The sequence below is a fragment of the Hyaena hyaena genome, unplaced genomic scaffold (assembly GCF_003009895.1).
Source record: "Hyaena hyaena isolate Hyena2069 unplaced genomic scaffold, ASM300989v1 scaffold_265, whole genome shotgun sequence".
Classification (NCBI taxonomy): Eukaryota; Metazoa; Chordata; class Mammalia; order Carnivora; family Hyaenidae; genus Hyaena; species Hyaena hyaena.
In genome coordinates, this window is record NW_024080899.1 from 1462826 (window position 1) to 1486625 (window position 23800).

The 23800-nt window shown below is 50.9% G+C and overlaps 1 protein-coding gene across 4 annotated transcripts in view; it reads right to left on the reverse strand.

The window, feature by feature from the left end:
* MGMT (O-6-methylguanine-DNA methyltransferase) overlaps window positions 1-23800 on the reverse strand; it is a 285595-nt gene that overhangs the window by 216841 nt on the left and 44954 nt on the right. For 3 of the 4 annotated variants that reach the window (XM_039245759.1, XM_039245760.1, XM_039245758.1), the window contains exon 2: window positions 6008-6144. In XM_039245759.1, the coding sequence (XP_039101690.1) occupies window positions 6008-6132 (125 nt within the window). In that variant the 5' untranslated portion in view covers window positions 6133-6144. Of the gene's footprint in view, window positions 1-6007; window positions 6145-13998; window positions 14004-23800 lie in introns of those variants that run through there. The other variant, XM_039245761.1, reaches the window with a different exon arrangement.

A 23800-nucleotide genomic window follows, 5' to 3' on the forward strand; every position in this document is an offset into this window, starting at 1 on the left:
TATGGAAAACTAAACAAGACCCCAAATAACACTGATGTGTCAACACCCCTTCTCATTCGATTTTGGACACCACAGGGAAAGATGGGGTCAAAGCTTTGTAGCCACACAAAGGTGGTGTGGGGAGAAATCAAGCTCTTGCAAAAGCAAACCAGCTACTCTTAAACATGACAATCATTAATGGACACTTGATATTGGAGGGAAGTCATAAGATTATACCCCTTCCCATCTGATACCCTGCATTTAAGTATTTTTAAGAAGGGAAAGGTAATCTAACCTACACAAAAACACCCCAATGACCATTGAATGAACCATACAAACAGGCAAGCAGACTGATGTGGGGAACAGGAGCCCTACTTTGTGCAGAAGTACAAGCGAAATTTCACTGAAGACAGAGGTCAGTGGCCAACTCCAATTTCCCCACCGAAGGAGGCAGCATGGCCCGTAGGGAGATAAAAACCCCCATCACTCAAAAGCACTGATGGAGAAGGGGCAGAACAGCACCCCCAAAACCACGAGGAGGCTCTGCTCGAAACCCCCCTGGCCCCTGCGCACCAGCAGCGCTGGAGAACACGGCCTCAGGGGCACACGGGGCTCCACCTGCTGGTACAGCCCCTTGGGTGGGCAAGGGCAGCACTGACTTCTAGTAGGAAAAAGGAATTCTGATTGCAAGGCTTTCTGTACAGGGAACACCAGACCTGGATGGCACCTGAGGTGAATTCATCATCCACAACCGGAAAAAAGAGCCCCACTAACCCCTCACAGGATGCTTCCAGAAGAGGGAGAATACCTCCAAAGGTACTTCATGCTGACGGGCTAACCTGAATGCCAAAGCCTGACAAACACATCACGAAAACGAAATTATAAATGAACATCCTTCATGGATGTAAACACATAACTACTGAAAAAAATAGCAAATGTAAGCCAGTAATATGGTGGTTGGGAGGGTGCAGGAAAGATCATGAATTACGTGGTATAGTCCAGTATTTCAAGACTGGTGTAAAATTTTGCTTCGCCACTTGTTTTAAAAAATTTTGTTTTTAATATTTTTGAGAGAGAGAGACGAAATCCTAAGCAGACTCCAGGCCCTGAGCCGTCAGTATAGAGCCTGATGTGAGTCTCAAACTCATGAACCATGAGATCATGACCTGAACTGAAGTCAGACACTTAACCTACTGAGCCACCCAAGTGCCCCTTACCACTTGTTTAAAAAAAGTAATAATAATAATAATAATGGGATAACGCTGAGACACGTACAAACAGAATAACAAAGTCCACCAGGTAGAGGAAAGTAGAAATCTACTTTCTCAGTAGATTTTCCATCTGAGAAAGGACACCTGTAAGACCCATAGGGGCAGCCCTCTGGCTCGGCAATCAGAAACCCCCATGACTGGAACAGGGGAAGAATATTCACCATCACGATTTTTACTCCACACGCTGGAGGCCCCGCCAGTGGCGAGAATGGAAATAAAAGGCATAAAGAACAGAAAGAAGTTGCCTTTGATCACAGAAGCAACTTTCTATATCAAAAATACTAAGGAATCTGCAAAACAATTCCTACAATTACTAATTCAGTAAGAGGACAGAAGACCAACATATCAAAAATCAACATAAAAAAATGATTTAACAGCAGTCAGTGAAAACTTTTTTTTTTTTTTAAATACTTTTATTTATTTCTAGGAGAGAGAGAGAGAAAGACAGCGTGAGCAGGGGAGGGTCAGAGAGAGGGAGATACAGACTCTGAAACAGGCTCCAGGCTCTGAGCTGGCAGTCAGCACAGAGCCCGACGCGGGGCTCAAACCCACAAACTGCGAGATCATAACCTAAGTGAAAGTCAGACGCTTAACCGACTAAGCCACCCAGGCGCCCCAAGAAAAACCGTTTTAAATTAATTTAGAATACTAAAATATTTAGAAGTCAGATTTACAAAAGACATACAAGATCTCTATGCTGGAAACTAGAATACAGAAGAAACTTAAAGACAAGCTGAATAAATGAAGACATAAACCATGTTCATAAACTGGAAGATTTTTAAAGTGGCCAACCCTCCCAATTTGGGTACAAAAATTTACAGAATCCCCAACCAAAATCCCGATCAATACTGGACAACTTGATTCTTTAATATGGAAAATTAAAACACATCGAAGCCAAAACACTCTTTAGGAAGAAAGAATACAAGTCAGAAGCCTAATTACCTTAATTTAAGACTTATCACAAAGCTGTGTAATCACATCCACACAGTTCTGGCGTGTGACAGATGAAGACGTCACCTGAACCACAGAGTGTCCAGACACAGGGACCCACACAAGTAGTCAACTGATTTGACATATGTGCTAAGGGGATTCAATGGAGAGAGTTGTTTTCTCCTCCTAAATGAGAAAATTAAGTAACTGGAAAAAAAACGGAGTACCTCACAACAAGGTGGTTCAAGATGATGGGCCCTAGGTCTACACATAAGGGCTGAAATTATCAAGTTTTAGAAGAATTTATTGGAAAATATTGGAGAGGTTAACAGTAGGCAAATCCTAACGACAAAAAAATGCTAAGAAAATCATTATGTTATATTCCCTCATAATTAAGAACTTCTCATTGGAAGATGGCATCAGAATAAAAACAAGCATCCAATTGTGAAATACATATGGCAATACACGAATACACAAATATGTATACACAAATACGTACAAATACACAAATACGTATGTCAGTATCTGATAAAGGACTGATGACCGGAACCACAAATCAATGATAAACGAAATAGGATGCTCAGTGAAAACAGGCAGAAGACCTACACAGATGCCACAACGAAAAGGCAGCAGTGGTCAACAGAGGTGGTTAGAGGAGGTCATGAGCAAAGTTAAAATCAGAACGAGAACATCTCATGCCCACTAGAATGGCTAAAACTTTAGAAACTAACACACATCGGGGCGCCTGGGTGGCTTAGTCGGTTAAGCGTCCGACTTTCGCTTAGGTCATGATCTCGCGGTTCATGGGTTCGAGCCCCGCGTCGGGCTCTGTGCTGACTGCCAGCTCAGAGCCTGGAGCCTGTTTCAGTCTGTGATTCCCTCTCTCTCTGACCCTCCCCTGCTCACGCTGTCTATCTCTCTCTCTCCTAGAAATAAATAAAAAACATTAAAAAAATATTAAAAAAAAAAAAAAGAAACTAACACACATCAGTGAGAGCACAGAGAAACGGAAACCCCTGCAATTTCTGGCGGAAAGAAGTATAAAATGGTTCAACTTTGGGAAAAGTTTTGGCAGTTTCTTGGGAGGTTAAACACAGCCCTGCAAACCAGCAATCCCACACCTAGGAGCTGACTCCAGAGAAGCAAAAAGGGGTCCAAAGAAGCTTGAACAAAAATTTCAACCTTACCCCCAACTAGCCAAAAACTGGACAATTCAAATGTCGTCAACAGGAGAATAAACTACACTCACCACTAAGAACGACCTACTACTGACTGGTACACACAACACGGTGACCCTCAAGAAACTTCGTTGAACACGATTCTGTACTGATCCAGTACAGAAGAGCATATCCTAAACTCTATATAAAGCTCAAGAATGAGCACAGTTAATCGAGACAGAAGTCAGAACAGGAGACACCAACAGGACCTGGGACTAGCAGGGAGCACAAGGGAGCAGCCGGGTGAGAGTTCCAGATCTTGGTTTAGGCTGGTAGCCATTTGGCTATACACATTCCTCAAAATCTCAACTTTCTACCATTTAAAAAAAGAATTATGAGTTCTGAGTATTCATGAAGAACTTTTGAATCTGTAACTTTTATTTTTTTAAGCTTTTTTCAAAAACATTTATTCATTTTAGAGAGTGTGTGTGAGTGGGGGAGGGACAGAGAGAGAGGGAGACACAGCATTCAAAGCAGGCCCCAGGCTCTGAGCTATCAGCACCAAGCCTGGCACAGGGCTTGAACCCATGAGCTGGGTTCAATCATGACCTGAGCCGAGGTCGGGCGCTTAACCGACTGAACCACTCAGGAGCCCCTGAATCTGTAACTTTTAAATGGCCCTCCCAAAGTTAACCGTGTGTAGGTAACAGACTGCTGGTTGAAAATCACTTTCTGCTTTTCCCTTACACACAGAATCTCGCTGACCATGGCTCCCAGCCAGGTGGTGGCCCTGTGACAGGAAGATGTTAGGGGCTCCTGCTGGAAAGGGAGGTGGGTGTCTCTCTCTCTCCTCTGCCTGGAACGGGAGCATAGCAGCTCGCACCCCAGAGGTGGGCCCAAAGCACCAGAACCAGGGGCGGGGGGGGCACGAGACTGAGCCTCCACCGTTCATCTACGAGACTGTCGTACTGAAACCGCTGAACTCCTGCACTGCTGAAGCCAACCCTGAAGCAGAAAGCAGCAGCTCAAAACTAAGCCTCCTCTTCCTTCTGTTCTCATCACCAGAGTGAGCATTTAACAAAATGTCTTATGTTTTTTCTTCTTCCCCAAATTCACTTCAAGGAAATTTTTCTTAAAGCAAAAAGTTCAACAAAATTTCTGTGATTTATTGGGCAAGTGAATATGCTAAGAGACAAAATGACATTCCCCACGAATTATTTGGTGTCTGTGATTTTCTGAGCACCACGGCCAGATGGTTTTCATAGAAAGAGAAGAGTGTATTCATATAGTTCAAAGGTTTGATTTTTTTTTTTTTTTGGCCTAAAAAAAAAGTACTATTGATTGTAACATGCAGCTCGACAGGAAAAAATCTCGACACTGGAGGCGAAAACGGGTATTTATTACCATGCCTGTGCTCATTATGGCGGTCTCTGACAGGGGTCCATTAAAATCAATTTTTATGTTTCTATGTATTTTCTTTATCTAATGTTCTCTGGCACTGTGTTTATTAGCCAGTTAAGACAAACACTGAACAGGAGTGGGTGGTTTTTCCCTCTTCTGTCAGAAGTAACGAGAACTGCAATTTTAATACAACAACTCACAATCGATGGATGGAGGAAACGTTACATTTCAGAACCAAACGTTACAGAGCGCTTTAAATGTTTTATGTTTTTACAATTAAGAGAAACACGGTGGAAATCCATCAAGAGGAAAAGCATGTGTCCTGTTAGAAATGGCGGTGCTGTAACGTCACGCTGGGGGGCTCCCCCGCCCCGCCTGTCTGACAACACAGGGGTGATGAAAGCTCCGAATCAGCAATAACAAGACTTCGACAGAACACTCACCTGGCAGACTTGGAACAACGAAGTCTGGTCCTGATTTAAAAGCATCAAGGTCAGAGAAGCATCTCCCCCCACCCCACACACATACACATATTTCCAGAGAGATTCCCATAGTCCATCGACTACTCTGTAAATTTTTTGTTATTATTTTTATTTTTTTTAAATATTTTTTTATTTATTTCTAGGAGAGAGAGAGAGACAGTGTGAGCAGGGGAGGGTCAGAGAGAGAGGGAGATACAGACTCTGAAACAGGCTCCAGGCTCTGAGCTGTCAGCACAGAGCCAGACGCGGGGCTCGAATCCAGAACCGCGAGATCACGACCTAAGCGAAAGTCGGATGCTTAACTGACTAAGCCACCCAGGCACGCCTGTTATCGTTTATAATAGAGACAGAGAGAGTGAGGGAGGGAGAATGCAAGCAGGGGAGAGGGGCAGAGGGAGAAAGAATCCTAAGCAGCCTCCACAGTGAGTGCACAGCCTAATATGGCATTCGATCCCACGACTCTGGGATCATGACCTGAGCTGCAATCAAGAGTCAGACACTGAGCGGGCTGAGCCCCCTAGCACTTCTGTAAACGGGAATGTCAATCAGACATCTTGGGCCACTAGCTAGAGTGGTGCACCTGTGGTCACCTGCAGGGGGAGGATGCTCGGCAGCAGCAGACGCTGATGATGGGAAGAGTCCTGGCCCTGCCGAGGGACAGGCCAAGGCTGGTGCCTGCCAGCGTGTGGCTGCATGTTGGGCCGCAGTAACCCCAGCTTCTGTGCTGCTCTCAACAGACACCGGGGGGGGGGGGGGGACAAAGGGGGGTGTACTGTAGGGGACTCACCTGGCATCTGGGCTCTTCATGCCGTGCAGCCTGATCTCATGCACGCCCTGCTCACAGGCAGAGACCTCAACCTTCCCCAGAGGGCTGTCCATCACCTTGTGCTTCACTTCACAGGTCTGGTCCATTCTCCCAGGCACCTACAAAACATGGTTTTTAAAGCAATTATGTATGTATGGGAAAACATGGTCCCTCTGAAATCACAACGACAAAACGTCTTCTGAAGTTCTTCCCCGTTCTCGGAACTTAACCATCAGATGCCTCGTGTTTGTAATGTGCTTACTTCAGAGACGGAAAACTACCGTGACTACTGGAGCGGACAACCAGTGGCTCACGTGCTTTGCTTCCTTCAATTGCTCCCTTGCCTCACCTTGAACCGGGACTCAGTCGAAGAGGCTAAAATGACCAGAGCTCCCTCTACGGGGTCCCTAGAGCCCAGCTGCCCTTGCTCCAACAAAATAGTTACCAACTTTCTCGTCAACACAGACTGAAGCCACTCGATATTTTGAACAAAGTACACTGAGGCACCAGGCATCATGGAGTGAATGTGGAGATGGAGTGAGGGTGGACACAGCTCTTGGGCAGTGGGAGCTGTGCTGGCCGGCAGTGACCTCACGCACTTTGCAATGAAACCTGTATGGGTGGAAAACACACAGCTGACCATGAACAACATGTGTCTGAACTTCGTAGACCACTTTGCCTGGTTTTCCCATATGGGACTGTAAATGTATTTTTACCTGCCTTAAATGTTAACACGTTCCCTAGCTTACTTTTTTACAAGAACACAGTACATAATACAAACGCAAACAAACCACGTGACAATTGGCTATTGTCACAGGGAGGTCATAGTAGGCTCTTACTAGTTAGATTTTTCAGGAGTCAAAAGTCACATGCAGATTTTCGACTGCATGGAGGCCAGCGCCCCTAATCCCATGCTGTTCAAGGGCCACCTGTGCCTTTCACTTCCTTTCAGAGAAGCATATGAACACAAAAAAGCTATCATATGATGTCCCATCCATGTTAAATCTGATAGATATTAATTTTGGTCAGCAGAACAAAGGCCAGGAAGAGTGAACAGATACAGTGAGAACAGGCAGGAGCCAGGCAGTTCAGGCAAACCAACACTTTGATAAAAGTCACCCCAATTGCGGCCAAAGACGTGAGCTGACGCAGGCTGTGGGGATGCAGATGGGGGCCCCGGAGCCTGTTGTCCACCCCCTGCAGTTCCTCCTCCCACAAACGACCGCGTGAACTCACATGCCAGCATTTCCCAGCGGTCGGCCCGAAGGCAGCTGCGAGCCATGCCCTGACACGGGACATCTCCCCACGCGGGACCCTCGTGGTCCGGGGCTGCCGATAGCTGCTCTGTCCCCAGGCACCTCCTACGAACCGTCCATGACATAACCCTGCAAAAATGCTCTCCTATACGCGCGCGGCTTTTTAGGGGGCGTCACTGCCATCCATCCTCGCCGTGCACCCCCAGCACCCAGGACTCACCCTAGGGACTCTCCTTCCCGCTCACCCTGTCAAACACTGGCTCCCACCACTGCCAGCTCCCGCTCATTTCCACCCCATCCTCCCTGAGGCCTCATCAACTGTCATGCCAGGAAGGACTTCTCTGGGACCCTAGCTACCACTGGGCCCTTTCCACCCCTCACCCTGAACAACCAATCAGCTGCCAATTACACAAAGAGGCTACAGCAGGTCCACAAACTGCGGCCCACAGGCCATACTCGGCCCGACACCTGCTTTGGTAAGTCAGGTTTTGCCAGAATGCAGCCCCACTCCTCCGTCTGTGCACTGGCTGTGGCTGCCTTCCTGCTGCCCGGGCGTGACGGGGACAGCGCAGCCCTGAGCACCTACCCTGGCCTCCATACACCGTGTCTGCTGAGCCCCTCAAGGTCCACGCTCTTGCACCCTTCCTACGCTATCCGCAGGCCCGGCCCTCCCAGGCAGCTCAGGGGCCTGACACTGCAGTCCTTCAGGTGCTCGTCCTCTCCCTGACCTCCCCATGCAGTGGCCTCGCCATCCCCACTGCTGACCTCTTCCCTTCCCCGTCCTTCCACCCGCTGCTAATGCCACACACTGACTCCCTCATCAGTCTTCCCGGTAGCCACAGAGAGAAGTGCATTTATGCCCCTCACTAGGTCAAGCAGTACCCCCAAACCACACAGTGAATGAGCACTGCCCCCAAAATCCCATCCTAAGCCCCGGGCTGCAGAGCCACCCTGCTCAACATGCACTTTTCTGTGCGGTGTGACCAGGGTCTGAATCAGACTCCTCTCCAGTTCCCAGTGAGGGGACACAGGATTGTGATGTTCGCCCAATGTCAGAAACATTCTGACACATCGCATTCCTCGACCACCCCGACATCCATGGATCCCCACTTCACCATGGAGGGGCAGGGAGGAGATGGTGGCCTCCCCCCATGGCCTATCACTTGGCAAAAGTCACCTACGCAGAGCCACAAGTGCTTTCATCTGTGGGGTAAGGGACACCTAAATCACAGAGCCTGCACAGGGCTTAGCGGGAACATAGGTAAATACCTGGCTTCCGGGAATGATTGGGGATTACCATTATCCCTGCCACAGTCGACATTTTAACCACATGTCCTTGGCCTTCGATCCTGTCACATAGAGCACTCGGCTCTCCTCGCAGTCTTACGCAACAGCACCAAAATCCTTACTGTCTTCAACAGCGGGTGGCCACCCTTCCCCACCCCCTGGGGCCTCCCCTCATTCCTTGGAGCCCTCACATCTGTGGATGCTCCAGTCACCCTGAGCCACCAGTGGGTGTTGGGCCAGGGATCTATTACCAGGAGTCAGGGCTCCGCTGAAGACAGACATGTCACACATGGAAGAGGCTTCTCAGACAGACCCGGATATGAGGAGCAGCATTTCTACCATCCAGGCCACAAGCCTGCCACAGCACTGCTCGCAGTGGGTTCTAGAAGACTGAAGCCTACTTAGAGAAAGGTTGTGGGGGGAGAAACATGAGTGCACTGTCCCTTCCTGGGAAACTTGCCCTGCGTATTAGTGTGTTAAGAGCTCTGAGCGGTCCTGCATAGACACTGGCTTATGTTCATCAAGAACTCACGTCTCCTACCTAAGCTGTGCCTGTCAGGCTGAAAGTGGTTTCCTTACAAATCTGGGCTCAGGCCTCAGACCCAGAGCATGGAAAGCCATGAGCCCCTGTCTCAGGCACACTCCGAATACCAAGTGCCAGAACCTCATAGCAGCTCATTTAGCACAAAAGCAATGTACTGAAAGGCTGTCCCATAACTCCCAGAACTTCAGGAAGGCAGGAGAAACAGGCTCAGAAACCTGTAGGAACCAAAACTGGCCACAGACCAACCACAGCCAGAATCGAACCTCAGGAAACACCTGTGGGACAGTCAGGGCCTGAGTCACACAGCTGACACTGTTGCCACCGTTGCCCTGGAAACAGGATGCTGCAGCCACCGTCAATTCCCTGCTGCCTGGCCCCCGTGTCGCCTGCCCGCGACTCACGGCCCGGAGCGTGGCCCCAGCACCACCGCACAAACTCGCACTGGCACGCATCCCATGCAGGAGAAGGATGGGACACTAGGTACCCACCGTCCTTCCCAGGACTCACTTTTCTCACCAGTGAAACAGCAGTATCCGTGCAGATTCTGCCACCCTTGCTGGGCTGTTCTGTGGGCTGCAGAATGCAGGGAAGATGGCGAACGGGCGGCTGGGCCAGTGCTCCCGCAGCAAAGGGCCTCCCTGTGCACAGGACACCGCTAATTCTCACCCCTACTGAGAGGCATCGGGGGGAGACACATCTGAGTGTGCACACGGGGGTCCGGAAGAGGGCCAGGCCTGGTGGAGAAAGTGACAGAGCGCCACAGGCACGAGGCCTGCCTCCCCCATCTCCACTACATGAAGAAACCTGGAGACCTCGGTCCTGCTCACTCCTTGGTGAAGGGCCAGGCATGTTACAAGGCCTCACCCTGGTGACCAGGCTGTGACCACAGTCAGTTTGCGGTGGCTGGACTCAGAGGCCATTGGCCTCAGATGCAGGGTTAAGGCTACAGTGACGGCCTCGGAGCCCAGCATGCCCATGCACCCCCAGGCCCGTGTTTCTGAATGGGCCAGGAAGGACCCCAAAGCTCGGCCTGCCCACTGCTGTACTGACACCAACATGCACCCCACGCCAGACCCACTCGGTCTAACCTCACACGTGAAGAGCAGCCCACCGTCATCAGGCGAGGACAGGCCTGGCTGACCACAGTACTGCCTGAGGGCATAGAACACCTGTGTCACTCACAGAGCCAGAGCGGGGGACGCTCCTTCCAAATCACGGCAAAACCCAAAAAAGAGCAACCGGTCCAAAGCTGCAGTAAGAGGGGAGCTGAAATCTGTGTTCTGAGTGAGTGGCTGGGGGCACCAGGGGCCACACGCATCCAACCAGCCTGCGGTCGTGTGTGGCCTCAGTCTGCTCCTGAGACTCTATCACTGGTGAACACAAGTGAAGCCAGCTCCCACTACAGTTTCCCGACGCCAGGGTTCTGGACCCGCCTCCCCTAGGACTGAGGCTTGGCACCTGTGGCCCAGGCCCTGGGTGAGGCCTGGCGGGGCTGGCCTCAGCCTGCTGGCAGAGCCGCTGCTAGGCCGAGGTCATCACCACAACCCACCACCTGCCACTTTGCCAAAAGAGCAAAAGCAGCCATTTTAACAGCACCTCATACGAACCCCGCCAGAAACGGAGCCCGACACGCTTCCTCTCCTGTAACAACAGGACAGACGCACAGAGTCCTTCCAGCGGCAAGAGTAAAAGTTAGCTGATGCGCCCCAGCATCCTACTCAGTCCCTGGGACAGCAGCGCCGGGCCTGCGGCGTGGCGGGCAGTGTGTGGACAAGAAGCCCCAGGCGGCCGGCAAGCGTGTCACAGCAGGGGTGTGCTACACGTCCCATGGAGCCCTAGAGGGTGCAGGGAGGTTCACAGGTAGGGCAGGGCGCTGCCAACAGCAGGGTGGCAGCAAAAAGAGGCTTCAATAGTGGGCGAATGCATCGGGGAGCCAGCACATCCCAACATGGGCTGGGGGGAGGTACCGACTGGAAAGTGACAATGCCAGACACACACAGGGCTGGCCAGCAGCGAGGCGGCACAAAGGAGCCGGCGGGATTCCGAGCTGTGTGAGCACGACAGCTCCCGTCCCACACCCTCACACAGCCAGTGCCCTGTGCTCCAGAGACCAACCCCGACAGGGCCTGGCGCCTGACCCCAAGAAGCGAGCCAAGAAAGGAGCGAGGCGCGGCAAAGACGCTCGCTGGCTGGCAGAGAGATGAGACGCACGAGCACCAAGTCCAGGGCCAGGCTGACCCCTTGGGACTAAGGGAGGCTGTGCCAGTGGGGGAGGGTGGCGTGGCGGTGGGGGCGGGGTGAGGAAGAATTTTTTGAAGGAAACAAGATCCACGTGGACACCTGGCTCTAACAGGAGGCAGACAAGCGAGGAGCCCGTGGGACAGTGACCAAGGAGAGCTGGGCAGGGAGGCCCAGGGGTCAGGTGCCGTGGCAGGAGGGGCACAGCGGAGCTGGGCCGCACTACCTGGGAGGCCAGTGGTGGAGCCTGGCTCTGTCCCCGAGGAGCCCTAGATTGTTAAACGAGGGAGAAGCCACCTGGTTTGTCCATTCAGAAGCTTCCTCTAGCAGGTGTGTAAGGAACGGGTGGGACAGGGACTCGGAGTCGCTGAGGAAGGACGGGAGCCCGGCCAGCACAGGGCGACAGCACCAACCAGCCAGCAAAAATGAACAAACCGGTAACAAACACTGAATGCCCCGATACATTAGCCACTGTGAGAAGGTGTTGGAAATTCAACAAGACAAACAGAGCCTACTGGGGGAAAAGTACCTAAAAGTCAAATCATGCATGCTGGGCCATCTTTGCCACAGACTTTTGTATAAATCTAAAACCACTCCCAAATAAGGCATTTCTAAAAATCAATATGGATAGAACAATTTAAAATATTTCTACATGTTCTGAGTTCCCAGTAAGCTGGAGTTCCTTTTAATAAGGAGAAAACATTGTGTTAAAATCCCACGTGACAAAGGACAAATGACAACAGTAAATGTTCTAAAATCATCATCGTCTCAATCTCACCTGTGTAAAACAGGGGACTGTTAATGCTTTTCTGAGTAAAATAAAACCTCTGAGGCATGAGATTTTTTGAGTTAAAAACTGGGTTGAGAGGCGCGGGGGTGGCTCAGTTATTTGAGCATCCGACTTCAGCTCAGGTCATGATCTCACAGTTCACAAGTTTGAGTCCCACGTTGGGCTCTGTGCTGACAGCTCTGAGCCTGGAGCCTGCTTCAGATTGTTTCTCCCCCTCTCTCTGCCCCTCCCTTGCTTGTGTTCTCTCTCTGCTTCTCAAAAATAAACATTAAAAAAAATTTAATTTTAAAAAATGGGTTGAATAAAATGCACACCCACACACAAAAGCAAGCCAGATGCTAGCCCTTCTTTCATGTCACAAATCCCTACAAACATGACTGACCAGCCCTACATATGCCGGTGCCCTCCATGACTGACTGCCCTCATCTCTGATCAGCACCCCTGATTTGACTCTGCTTCTGCTGCTGTTCAAACACTCAGACCTCACTTGTGCCTCAGTGCCTTTGTACTTGCTCAAGCTCCCTGAAACATCTCTTCCTAACATTCTGGCACAGTGGTCTGTCACTTAACTCATAATTCTGCTCAGACATCACCTTCTCATAGAAATCTTCCCAAAACAGTTTACCTCCTCCATCCCTTCTTTCTTTTTATAACATTTATGTCACATGAAATTACATTAGATATGTTCGTCTGCCCTGTGTTGCTTCACTTGAATGTTAAGTGCCAGCACAAGTGGATAATCACGCTGGCCAAGGAGTCAGAAGTCTGCTGAGCTTTTCCTTAAAAAAAAAAAAAAAAAAAAAAAAAAAAAAAAAAAAACCTGGCAGGCACCACCCCCTGCCTTTTCTTCCTCCTCAACATGGTGGGTGTGCAGCCTGGAGCAGTGGCAAGCAGCTGGGAACGGGAGAGACTGCCACAGCCACACCGCACCACCACACTCCATCTTGTGTGAGAGAAGGGGAGCCCTGCCTGCTGCAGGGTGGCGTTCTAAGGCGTTCCTCTTCTCTTTCAGTTAGAGGATCTGATGTGCTCTTCTGCCCTATCGCAGTGCTCACTGAATACCTGCTGAACAAGCGAGCTACATACACAAGTCATTCCTTCATGCCTAAAGTAAGGACCCGGAAGGGGAACTCCAGAATTAATAAGAATCCATGGCTACAGCTCTAATGGCCTCAGAGTTCAGGAAGGCTTCCTGAAGGAGGTGTTGACATGAGACACAGTAGGCAATTTGTGGACATCAGTGGAGACAGACTATGGCAGGTTTGCCCGAGGTTTGCCCGAGGAAGGCCCAGGGCCAGAGGGAACCCAGGGTATTGAAGAAATCAAAGGGAGCCCCCTGGAGGGAGAGGCCCATGTGTGAGAGGTGCCTGCTGGGAGCTCTAGGAGCATCAGGGATGGGGTGTGGGGAGACAAGAGCGGGAGGGCACAGGCTAACCCTGACAGCCCCGAGGAGGCCTTGCTGTCTGCAGCGCTGTCGGCATGGCCGTACGGAGCAGGCCTGCGAGTACATGGGTTCCGGGACTGAATGAGGCCGCCTGCCAAGCCCCAACGAGGAGGGACCACCAGAAAAACCCAGCCATCTTATCACTCCCACCCAGGGGCTTCAGGTCATGACACACAGCGGTCAGAGACACGGGGATGCTCAGGCCTTCCTTCTCCAACAGGCCAGTGGGCCCCTGCAGGAATAAACACCCCTGTGGCACGAGGAGAGAGAAGGGGCCACCGTCACCATGCAGTGTGCCCGACGGCACAACGTGGAAGCCAAAGTCTAAGAGGTGTGCTGTCGGGTCTCCAGGACCTGCCAGTAGCTCCCGCAACCGGCTGCTCGAGCAGTTCCCAGAGAGACCAGCAAGCACACCACTTCCCGGCATCCCACGGTGTCCCATGGTCCCAAGGAACAGCCCGTGTCTGCCACCAACACCAGAGGCCACATTTGGGCTGTGGGACGGACCTGGCAGCAGGCTCCCCACTCGCATGAGGCCCAAAGTCTGTGGCCCGCGGGCACAGAGGCCGGCTCCCTGAGTGCTGCATGCGACAGCCACCTAAAGCCACAAGAGCTGATGCTAATTGATGGCAGGAAACAACAGATTTTTCATGGTTATTTGGAGACCTCTGAGAAAGTGAAGCGAATTTCGTTTCATCCCCTTTCAACACGAATGGCATTTAATGTTCTGAATTAAGCAGTTGGCGCCAGAGGCTGGGTTTCTACTGCATGAAACGCAAGGAACCCAGGGACGGAAACAGTCTTGTTTCCCCTTTCCTTGTCGTCTTCCAAGCCCGCTGTCTGAGTACAGACACCGACTTCCAGAACCACCTCCGCAGTCCCACCTTCTGCTTTTATCCCCTTCCAGCAGGGCCCTCCTGTGCAAGGAAACTGCCAGAAAAAGAGCTACAAGAAAAAATTGCCTGCCTTCTCAGACACCATTGGCAAAAAACCCAAGTACCCAGAGGTTTGCTTCCGTTGGACATGGGGCCACAGAGTCTCGGTGGGTGGGAGCGGGCAAGGGGCCTACAGGCAGGGTGCAGTCCTTCCCAGGGCGCCCCAGCCAGGCCCCACATGCCCGTCAGCTGCAGGTGGGAAGTGGGAGCCCGGCTGGTGTGCTGGGGACGCCCTCAAAAAGGGGAGAGACCAAGTCTTGCTGCCTTGTAACACCAACAAAGCCACCATGAAATGACTAGTTTTGTCATCTCCCTGCTGGACAGAAAATAAGAAAAAGCAGGTGGGAAGCCTCCTTTGTCCTCAGGACCCAAGATCAGCCCCCCTAAGGATGGGCAAGGGGACGATCTTCACTAGAAAAGCACGCATGTCAAAGCCCTGGAAGGGAGAAAGTACTTCATACTGATCACCTCGTAACAAAGCCAGCCATAGGGCGGGATGGAGGGGGGAAGTGGATGGGCCAGAGGCCCTCACTCAGTGCAGACACGGAGGAGGAAGCTGCTGGCAAGGAGGCCAGGCCAGCGGCTCTGGCTGCCCAGGGTACCGGTTCTGGGGGGCCTCCCAAGGCACCCTGCCAGGCTGCACACAGCGACAGCCAAAGTGCAGCTCAGTGTATGATGCACTAACAACCAGAAGGGTAGATGATGTTGAAATGGTTCTGCCAGAGAAAATTTGGGCCCTGCCATCTGGTGTGCCTAACTCAAAACAGACCCAAAGGCTGTGCAGAAAGATCATTCCATGTCCCCACAGAAACCTGCACACCATGTTTACAGCTTTATTCGTAAGTATCAAATCTCAGAAGAGACCAAGAGTCCAGACACTATCTGAAAAGGCTGCATACTGTGTGACCCCAACTATGTGACAATCCGGGAAAAGGCACAACTACAGAGTCAGTAAAAGGATCGTGTGCAGGGCCCGGGGGCAGGGACAGGCAGAGCTGGCAGTGCACCGGGGATTTGGGGACCAGGGAGACTGCTCTGTAGGATGCCACAGCGGGAGAAACCGTGTCATCACACATTTACCGAAACCCACACAACGTACAACACCAAGAGTGAGCTCTGATGCAAGATGTGGACGAATGTACCACCCTGGTGCGGGTGCTGACAGAGGGCAAGGCTAAGTGTGTCTGGGGGCCAGCGTGACTGAGAAAACTCTGTACCTTCTGCTATAAATTCTGCTATAATCCGGAAATATCTCTAAAAATTAAAGCTTATTAAAAAATATCATTCCTAAGCCTTGTGCCATGCTGCTGACATGGAAGTGATGGTCTGTATTTATTGCTATATTTCTAGGAATGCAGCCACACACAGACTTGGAGGAGAAATTCTTCATCACGATCACAAAAGCCAGCTTTTAAATGATAAGCTTGAACGGAACCCCCAAACACACCATGGTCTGCCCATGTTGAGGGCTCACACACAGACTTCTGGAGTCTGGGATCTGGCCAGAACACAAGGGTGCCCTCCTTTATCATCCTCACTGGAATCGGCCCTGCATGGCACAGCACCCTCCTGATTAATGCCGCTTTGGCTGTGAAGAACCCTCTAAGGACTAGAGCCCTGGAGAGCAGGGACCAGGGTGGAGAAACGGCTTCCAGGGCACCGCATGCATGCGCGTCTTCCTAGAGGGCTCAGGACCCACAAGGCAGCTTAGTAACGTACTCCAGACTCCAAGCAGTAGCTTATAAAACAGACGGGAAGATGCCTATGTGAAGACGTGGAGGGGCATCTAAGGAAATGTGTTCACTGGCCTTTATTTTTAAGTTCATTTTAATTTATTTTGAGAATGAGAGACAGAAAGAGAAACAGCCAGCAGGGGAGGGGCAGAAAGAAAGGGAAAGAGAGAATCCCAAGCAGGCTCTGTGTGATCAGTGCAGAGCCCAATGCAGGGCTTGAACTCATGAACTGTGAAATCATGACCTGAGCTAGAAGTCAAGAGTCAGATGCTTAACTGACTGAGCCACTCAGGTGCCTCGTGTTCACTAGCCATTAAAATAACCATTTCTAGATTAAAAAAAATAAGCACTATCTACACTTTACAATTATACTTAAAACCCGGTTTTCCTTTCCAAACTTCTTGTTTTCGTTCATATTATCAAACTAAATATTAGTAATATCGGAAGGCAACTACTTTTCTGTTCTGAAGCTCAAACGTGGTTTGAATCTGCCCTTAAACAGGAATTAAGAAACAGAACACAAGCTGCTGTGTGTTAATGTGTGACTGTGTGTGACTGCATGTAAGAGAGAGGAGCAGGTCGCAAAAAGGAGTGCAGAAACCTTATATGTGTACAGTTTAACAAACTGCTCCAGAATCTCCTGGAACTTGACGCACTTCTGAAAACTATTTCCCAGGGACAGCTGCTCCCAAACGCATTCCAACAGTGCAGGCAAGCAATCTCTGGGCCTTCCCTGACCACGCATGACAGCAGAACACGCATGTTCTGCTATCTACCATGTATTTCTTTAAAGCGTTTCATAAAAAGCTTTCTAACAAACTGGCCACTGCACTCCAGAGTCAAACCTGCAGGCTCTGGGACAGCAAATGTACTGGTGTCTAAAGCGTGCTTGGGGCACCAGGGTGGCTTAGTTAGTAGAGTGTCCGACTCGATCTCAGCTCGGGTCTTGATGTCACAGTTGTGACTTCAGGCCCTGCACTAAGCTCTGAGCTGGGAGAGGGGGAGGGGAAGGGGAGGGAGAAAGAAAAGAGAGTGGAGTGGAGTAAAATAAAATTAAAAAAATTAAAAAATTTTTAAAAATTAAAAAATAAAACAAAATATAATAAATAAAATAAAATATAATATAATAAATAAAATAAAATAAAATAAAATAAAATAAAATAAAATAAAAGCATGCTCACCCCCTGAGCGTGCACACTTAGGGCTACCCAGTGCTGGGCCGACACAGATGAAACCAGAGGATGAACACTGCACATGGTCCTAGCTAACTAATTTCGTGGAGGAAAAGTTTTATACCTAAGGATGAAGTGGGAAAACCGTGACTTTGCTGAGGGAAAGAGAAGACTTCCAACAGGGAAGTTGGAACCCCACCTCCTGGGCTCGCAGGCCCTCAGGAGCTGAAAGTTGCCCGTCCATGTCCCTGCCCCCTGCCCTGAGCGGGGAAAGCTAACACAAGCACAGCACTAATAAGGCTGTTTGTTCAGGTCCCTCTACTTCTCTCCTTTTTTGGCAATTTGGTAACACCAAGTTTGAGTACTTAGCAAAGGAAAGCCCACTTTTTTTTTTATTTCTAGGAGAGAGAGAGAGAGAGAGAGAGAGAGACAGCGTGAGCAGGGGAGGGTCAGATCACAGACTCTGAAACAGGCTCCAGGCTCTGAGCTGGCAGTCAGCACAGAGCCCGACGCGGGACTCGAACCCACAAACCGCGAGATCATGACCTAAGCGAAAGTCGGATGCTTAACCGACTAAGCCACCCAGGCGCCACTTTTTAACAACAAATGTGTCACTCTGCCAGCCGAAAGACCAGACCCACAGTAAGAGGAAACCAGTTTACAAAACTGAATGAAACCCAGGCCTCCGGTATAGGGAGCATACCACCCAGAGGGCAAAATAAAAAATCTGCACCACAGACATTGGAGCAGGGTTTGGAAAAGAAGGAAAGAATCCTTAACTTGGCAGGATGCACCCTCCTACTGTCAAAATGGGGTGGGGGGTCCTGACCATGGCGGATGGGACCCAAAGTGCCAGCTGGACCTGCAGCCAGCGCTGGGCCAGGCCACCCCGTATGTTGCAGGGTCACCTCATCCCCTGCCTCTGTCCTGCTGCCAGTGCTAGGGGCCGATGCGGGCAGGGCCACGGGAACCTGGCCAGCCCGAGTGAGGGCACAGGATCCTAGGAAGGGGCTGTGAGGCCCGACAAGGCCCAGAGAGGTCGGGCAGCGAGGGAGCTGGCTTTACACCTTGACCTCGGGCCCTTCTGGGACGGAGCCCAGGATGGGATGGAGGCCACTCTCTGGCCCACCTTCCCACACGTCCTAGGTGGTGTGGCTCAGAGGTCCCCGTGCACGTTCCCAGGGACCTTCCTCCTCGGCACACAGGCGGACACGGAAGCCTGGCTACGGGAGATGCCTCAACTTCCTCCTGGGCACCATGAGCAGGAGTGACCTCGAAATCCGTGAGTCAGCCACGGGGTGGGGAGGCCCGCCACAGCAAGTGGACCACCCCCACTTTGGACCCCTGGGCCTCTGAGGAGCATGCTGGGCACAAACCCAGCCTCACAATCACAGCTGCCCTGCAAAGAAGAGACACCATGGAGCCCTCTTTGCCTGTGTCCCAAGGGGCACCTGGGTGGCTCAGGCAGTTAAGCATCTGACTTTGGCTCAGATCATGATCTCAGTTTGTGGTTTTGAGCCCCATGTCAGGTTCTGCACTGAGAGCATAAAACCTGCTTGGGATTCTCTCTCCCCCCTTCTCTGCCCCTCCCCCACTCTCTCTCAAAATAAACAAACTTTGGGGGGAAAAAAGTTGACAGGATTGCAGCTGCTTTGTGGAAAACCAAAGGGTGCTGAACGCTTTCCACAAGGAACAGACTAGAAGCCCCTGTGGGAAGAGCAGCACCAGGTATGTGAAGGGCACCTGGGCACCCCGAGAGCAGGAGCCTGACCACCCCGTCACATGTGGACACGTGGACCTTCAATGGTGAGCGAGAACAATTCGGAACTTACTGCGAAGACGCACAATGAGAAAATACCCCACTTTCACTTTAGCTGCCCCGGCCAGAGTGCATTCCACCATCGTCCCACGGAAGGACGCGAGCTCCCCGACTGTGCAGTCTGGACGGGATGCTGTCTGGCCCCCAGGATCGCCCCTGGATGTCTGGTAAGGCCCCTGTGTGCCTCCCAGACCACACCCTGCCAACTGCACGTGCTGGCCACCAGGAAACATCCTGGCACTTCAGGCACCAACGAGCTCCTGGGCTGCACAGTGACAGTTTGTCACAAAGGAGTAAGGAGGGTGGCAGGTGGGCGCTCAAAATGAAATGTCAGTTCTTAAAGCCGTTATGCCTTGGGAGGCCTCAGCTTAAATATGTCACGGCACAAAATCACCTTGTTCTTTACTGGCCTCTCCAGTTGGGCGGCGTCTGACTGACTTCTTAGAGAAGCAGCGGCATGTGAGAACACGTAGGAAAATCTGAGGGAAGCATCAGCTCTTTTAACTGTGCAAAACAGCTGAAATTAAGAGATGCCTGCTCCACAGGATAGGACAGGCTGCCACCTGGGTCACACACAACTCGGGAGAACACTCTCTCAGAGAAGCTAGGCCCAGTGGGGACGTGAAAACCTTTCAAACTTCCTGACAGAGAGGTGTAATCCAAACTCCTTCCCACCCAGGAAGAGTCCCTGTAGCGTCCAAGGACCACACGCGCGTTTGCAATCTAGCCGGGAGAAAGAAGTCACAGTTAACAAAGCCTGTGCTTCTGGCGTCTGATGTAATCAGCAAACACGTGATTCACCATCACGCTGCCTCCAGGCTCAGTAACCAAATCTTTATTTACACTGGTTCACACAGTACAGTGGGTACTGTTGGATTAGGATCCCAATAAGGATGCACCGAAATCCTCAAAAAGAGCTTCTGCAGGTGGAAGGGTGTCCCTACAGCTGGAAGTGAATCAAACTGCAGTTTTTGTAGAAGCCTACAGAAAGCTCCTGCCGCCTGAAGCAAGGACGCTGCAGTGCCCACTGGGTCTCCTTCCCTTCCCCATCTCTGCGGGACCCTTCCCACTTCTCACTGGCATTTCCTGGGTGTGCTCTGCAAAGCCGGCAAGCCATGCAGGGCTGAGAGCTGATGGTGAAGAGCAGGGCCACCTGAGCAGTGGGGACTGAAGACCAAGGACACCTGGTGAGGAGCCCAGGCTCCCTGGAGCTGAGCAGGGCACTGGAGTGTCCAGATTGAGGAGCCCAGGCACCTCAGCACCTGGCACTGATTGGGAACTGGCAAGTGCAGGGCAAGTCTGGCTTACCAGGGGGATCTGTGGATAGCCCTTGGGCTCAGAAGGATTTTTAACATTCTTAAATGACTGAAAAAAGTCAAAGAAAAATATTTCATGACACATGAAAATATGAAATTCAAATTTCAGAGTCCACAAGTACATTTTCTCTGGAACACAACAGGCTCACTGTGTATGGTCGCTGGCAGCTTCTGTGAGGTCTGGGGAGGAGACAGTACAGACCACAAAGCCGGAAACATCTATCACCTGCCCGTTTCGGGAGGTCGGCCATGCTCTGACAGAAGGGCGCAGTTAAGTGAGTATCAAGGTTCTTAGTTCTCCACTGTCCAGTCCTTCTCTCCCACCCGCTAATGAGCAAACCCTAAGTAAGACCACTCTGATCCCCACATGTTCACCCCCTGGTCTCTGACAACACAGCCTCACCCAAGGTGTGGCTACAAAAGTTTTCTGGAATTTTCTTAAGTACCTGCTTAGAAAGGCCTGTCACCAGTTAACACCCAAGCACTAAGCCTGGGCCCCACTGAGGACCACAGAATTAAATCCTCTTCATCCCCAATAAAAAAGCGGTTTCACAACGTTTCTGTGGTGAAGGATTCTTGGTGAGAAACACAGTGTGATTTATGACTCAGTGTCCCTGGTGGAAGAGCCGTATGTTCCAGACACGTTCTGGCGGTGTGGCGCGAGGCGCTTAGAGGCACAGACGCCACCCCACAATAAGGCCGTGCTCCTGCCTTGTGCGTGCTGCCTCTGAGCAATTAATCCGAGGCAGGAAATTTTATGTCCTAAATTAGTTACATTATGCCCAAAACCTATCAGCAGCCTGATAGCTTAAGCATATAATTCTATACCTTTTACTCTTTAAACAATAATTCAGTCTAATCCTGCGGCTGAAGCCAAGCTTTCCAGACCAAAAGTGCACTTTCCATTTGATTAAATAGTAATAAATGCAAGAATAAAATACCAGTCCTTTATCTCACACTAAATTCTTCAAAACCCATACACTCTAAGAATTATGACTCCAGAGAAGGGGACAGGTTCTTCCCCTCGAAGACAGCTTGGTAGCCTCGAAGTCTTAATTGCAACAGCTGGTGCAGGATTTATGGCAGTCCAGGGCTCACAGAGGAATGACGTCACAGTCCATGTGACTCTCCGAGTGACGTGCCAGCGACGTGGACGAGGGGGAGAGTGGGGGCGGGGGTCTGGTGGCAAAGCAGACCACATACGCAGCTTTGACCCTCCACAAAGCACCGAGCAAACACAGGACAAACTGGAAAACACTACCGCTGCCACGTGCCTTCTTCTAATGCACGTTTGGTACTTTAAAATTTGTAAGATATTTTCACCTATTTCATCCAATGAACAGAGAAAATCCTTTCAGAAGGAAGATGATAAATTCCTGGAGTAGATGTTACTTGGACACTGATGCCTTCAACTCTCTCAGAGGCGCGGTCCCATACCACATATCACTTGTGTGGCCACCAAGCATGGCCCGTCTCATGTCCTGTGACTCTAGTGAACAGTATGACGACCCGACTTGCACAGGAAACCTGCGTTGGCTGGCAGGATGGAGGGGGACGCTCCCTCCAACGTGATGCTCAGAGGGGACGACCCCCAAAGAAGTCACCCATCTCCACACAGAGCAGGCTGCATGAGCTGGAATCACTGCCACCTGCTGCAGCATCCTCCCGGCAAGGGCCAGTCCTCACTGCAGCTGAAGAAGAAGCAACCCATCCTATCAGCAAGCGGGAGGGGAGTTCTGGGGGAAACCCACAGGAAGACACTTGCTCAGCAAAAGGCCGTGAGGGTTTAGTTAGCTCTGGGAACATGTCTCCTTCTGGACTAACAATAGGACAGCATCTGGAGCTGGAGAGAAAAGACAACTTGACACTCAGGTGACCTTGAGCATACAGGGATCATTCTGAGCCCATTTCCACCTCTGTCATGGGGACGCCATGTGGCTGAGACAGTGCACAAGGAAGCACTCAGCAGCCCGTCACAGGCTGCCCAAACATCAGTGGTGCCATTAGAAAACCACTCCAAGCCCAATGGCCTGTGAGGCAGGCAAACGAGACAGTCTCTGTGCACATGCATACCGGCACCTGCCATTCACGTCTCGCGCATATGGATTTCAAGGCAATGTAGTGATCGGGCACTTAGCAGCCAAAAGGTAAAGGAGGTAGCAAGAGCTTCAAGAGCAGTCAGGTGTCGGTCATGAGACAAGGCAGAGAGGTCACAGGGCAGCAGGGAGGACCACGGGAGGAGGACTCTGGGCAGGCAGCTAAGCAAATTCATGCCAGGCACCCAAGAACCCTTTCTGAAGCCAGGCATCTGGCTTTCCAGGGTCCCAGACATGCGTTTCCTGGTGACGGTGCCCATTCCCCATTACTGGACCAGAGCAGCAGTGCCAGGGACATCCGAAGTAGATGCCCAGCTGTCCAGGAGCCAGGGGAAAGGGAGAACTGGGGGATGTCCCTGGCTGGGATCCGGGCAAGAAACTATTCAGACACCTGGTGGCTCTGTCCATGAGCTCACAACACAGCCATACTCACCGAAGATGGTATGCGAGCAAGCCTCTCCTCTCACTCACTTGAGAGGAAGATGCTTTCTGGGTTCCCAGAAAGCTGACAGATGAACGGACACAAATCTACTTTCCCTGATGTCCCACTGCCAAGCCCACATGGGACACAGTTGTCTAACTTTCTAGCCCTGCTATTCCCCCATAGTTGGTATTTGCATTTTGATGCTTTGTAAATTCCTGAAGGTCCCCGCCACCACTGATGGCTTACTTTGTTTCTGCTATGGATGTACGCAATTGTTAGTGACCCAACAAAACAACCGTAAAACTCTGGCTGTGAGTTTCCAAAAGGGAGGCAAATAAGCAAGTGCCATGAACATCACTCCTTCACCTCATCACAAGCCGGAAATATGGGACCCCTGAATCCATAAAATGTTACTAGGGGAGGATGGCTGTTTTCCCAAGGTGCTTTGTATTGATTCAAGCTTTTTATTAAAACCAATCCAACAAAAGTTTTAGGCAGTAGATTTCCACAAAAGCGGAATTCTTGACCACATCTGGAAAGAGTGAGCAATTTGTTAGTGATTTCATTTCTACTCCTACAGTGACTCATCCTGGTGCAGCCAGGTCTCATCTGCTCATCACACAGCTCTGTGTTAACCACATCTTGATTTCTGGAGCACCGCGCCAGGTAGAAAGGGAGGACCTGCCTGCCCCACTTGTGGGCTCCACCTCGCAGCGAGGGC